We start from the raw sequence: 3220 nt of genomic DNA on the forward strand, positions 1-3220 counted from the left end.
TAGGAGTCTCCACTCTGTATATCTATAGCACTTTACACATACAGTTATTACAAATGTTTATAAAATTTTCTTATTAAATCAGCTGTCTCTCTACTCAAAGGCCGGGATACTTTTTTCCTTATTCATTGTTATATTATCATATTAGACACAGTGTTGGCAACTGGGAGGTTTTCAATAAACATTTACTGGAAGGTCTCCAATAGTGCTGAAAGGATTTCCATACTCTGGAACTAACCTGCAGTTTGCTTTCATTATATTCTTATATCAAGGACCTTCCTGAGGCACTATTTTAGTACAATTTTCTGATTAGCAACTTAAGTCTTCTTTTACCTCCCCATATCTGATTCCTAGCTAAGCATAATAATTAAGAAAAAGAATAGTAATCACTATGAAATGTAAGCTCAATTGTTTTTTTATTCCTAAAATCTTACCACTCAAAATTCTACACTGAGTTAAAACTCAATAGTAATGAACTTCCTAGTTCATCATTATAAAACTATTTGCATAGTAAATCTGATTGATGTTAAGTGTATTTTACACTTGTTCAGAAGATGCCTTGATTACTGAAATACCTGATTTCATTATTCACCACTAATAGAGCCCTGAATACACAAACCCCCATGGAAATCATCTCATCAATTGTCTGCTTTAACCGTTTGAGTCCCAAGCAGCGCGATCGTGCTGCTGAGATTTTATGTCGAGAAAACATACGATTCGTTTGAGTCCCAGGGGCTATTGAAAAAACACTGTCGAAGAATCCCAAACAGCGCAACCGCGCTTTCTCTAAATGAGTACGAAAAGACCCGAACAGCGTGATAGCGCTTGTTTTATTTTATGTCGAGAAATACCAAGCAGCGCAATCGCGCTGCTTGGGACTCAAACGGTTAAGAGCCCAGCTGTACTAATCACCAAGGCACATGGAAAAACACTTGATGCCGAAATGGTAGCAATAACTATCCATCTAGAAAAAAATAAACTATGGTTAAAATTTCAGATATATAGATAAGAAATTTACTCCTGTCTTGCAGATTACTCTAATCCTGGCTTTTGCCTACCCTTTTAGAGGACAGGTTCTCAAGCTCTGGGAACTGTGTCCTCATCTATAAGGTAGAGAGGTTTCACTTTTCAGGCTTTATGCTGGTGACACTTAGCTTAGGCTAGGTTCTAGCAAGTGCAAACACCAAAGGGAGAAGTCATCAAAGAGAGTTTTAATGTCTTCTTTCAGTCCTCAAGGAGAGCTGTGCCACTTCCATTAACTTATACTTTAGAAAATGTTATGCAAGTATGTCAAGATGTATGCAGAAAGATTCTGTTTAGGCCTGTACATAATAGATTTTTAAAACAACATCTAAATGTCTATTATTAGAGGGATGGTTAATTATACAGAATTTATACTATTCTTACAGATTATGCAATCATTATAAAAATAAAACTAGGTATACTGCCCTAACCGGTTTGGCTCAGTGGATAGAGCGTCGGCTTGCGAACTGAAAGGTCCCAAGTTCGATTCCAGTCAAGGGCATGTACCTTGGTTGCGGGCATATCCCCAGTAGAGGGTGTGCAGGAGGCAGCTGATCAATGTTTCTAACTCTCTATCCCTCTCTCTTCCTCTCTGTAAAAAATCAATACATTAAAAAAAAAAATTGCTTAAAAAAAAAACTAGGTATACTGACATAAAAAGATGTCTATGAAGCAAAGAACAAGACTCCATTTTTAGTTTAAGAAAAGGAAAGAAATGGGAAATAATGAAGATAAAAGAGGGGAAAAGAGAAAATGAAAGGAGAAAAACCTTAGGGTCATAGGTATAAGCATGTATGTTTATAAATATATATAGAAAGAATTTGGAAGACTATACAACAGTCGATTAATACTAGTTTACCTCTAGTCTGGTATTTTCACTTTTTTACTGCTATACACTTTGTACCTTTTAAATTTTCTTTTAATAATGAGCATGTATTGCTTTCTTTAAATTCAAAAGAAAGTATAATGACTCAAGTAAAACTCTTTAGTTTAAATTCAAGTTTTTTAAAGAACTGATTTTTAACTGAGGTAAACTATCAATCCCCAAATTATTCATTCATATTTCATATTTCCTAAATAAAAATTCATTCACAGAACATAAATATTTTAAAATATATATTTATTTGATTTCAGAGAGGAAGGGAGAGGTAGAAACATCAATGATGAGAGAGAATCATTGATTGGCTGCCTCCTGCACGTCCCCTACTGGGGATTGAGCCCGCAACACGGGCATGTGCCCTTGGCCTGAATCGAACCCAGGACCCTTCAGTCCGCAGGCCAACGCTCTATCCACTGAGACAAACCAGTTAGGGCAACATAAACATTTTTGACATTTCAAAAAAAATATAAAGGTACATACAAAGTTGTGTGTTGTAAGTGGAACATTTTCCAATACTTCGACATGCAATTCCTCTCCAGTAAGCCAGGAAATATCAGTGTCCCATCCAATTGGTTTCTTCTCTCTGAAAAGTGTAGACACAAGCCTTCCTTGGTAATCATACCTAAAAACCTTCATATACCTCATGCTGAAGATACAGAAATTGGTTAGTGAGTGGCCAATAATGGTGAGGGAGTTTTGGCTCCCTGGTCTTCCACTGTTAGAAATTTAAATGGCAATAAATTAATTTTTAAGTTTACACCAAATAAATGTATCACTCTTGGACAAACAGCAAGGTAAAGAGATGTACTCTTTTCTTAAAGTCAGTTCCACAACAGCAGAAAATTACTGTTCCTAGCATTAAAAAAATAAAATAAAATAATCACAGGTATAGATATATCTATCCAAAGAAAAAGAGTACTTAAGGGACAACATGCCCCCAAAAGGATAATTTTAAAAACAGGATTCAAAATTAGGAAGGTGTGTGTATCTTGGCATAATTTTAGATGTTTTGAAAAAAAGTTCAATATAAAATGTTAATTTGATAAGCCTTTTGTGAAACTACGAGTTTGTATTAAAAATAGGGGAGTGGAGCCAAGTCCACTATTCAAATGAGTCACATTCTAAATGGTTAAAAAAATTTACGAATCACATATTTCAAATAAAGCCATTTAATCAGAGTAACACACTATTGTCACACACAAAATTATCTAATGTTAATGCATCAAAAGGCTCACAAGATTTCTTTAGGCTAAACTTAATAATAATTTAATACTGTTTTCTAAAGTGATTTTCAATTCCCCTGGTTTAGGTAAAGATCAC

The 3220-nt window shown here is 34.8% G+C and overlaps 1 protein-coding gene across 1 annotated transcript in view; it reads right to left on the reverse strand.

The window, feature by feature from the left end:
* Positions 1–3220, reverse strand: part of BRAF (B-Raf proto-oncogene, serine/threonine kinase) — a 146625-nt gene that overhangs the window by 66443 nt on the left and 76962 nt on the right. The window contains 1 exon segment of the mRNA XM_023758887.1: positions 2381–2546. Within this exon segment, the coding sequence (XP_023614655.1) occupies positions 2381–2546 (166 nt within the window).

Source organism: Myotis lucifugus, unplaced genomic scaffold (assembly GCF_000147115.1).
Source record: "Myotis lucifugus unplaced genomic scaffold, Myoluc2.0 scaffold_141, whole genome shotgun sequence".
Taxonomy (NCBI): Eukaryota; Metazoa; Chordata; class Mammalia; order Chiroptera; family Vespertilionidae; genus Myotis; species Myotis lucifugus.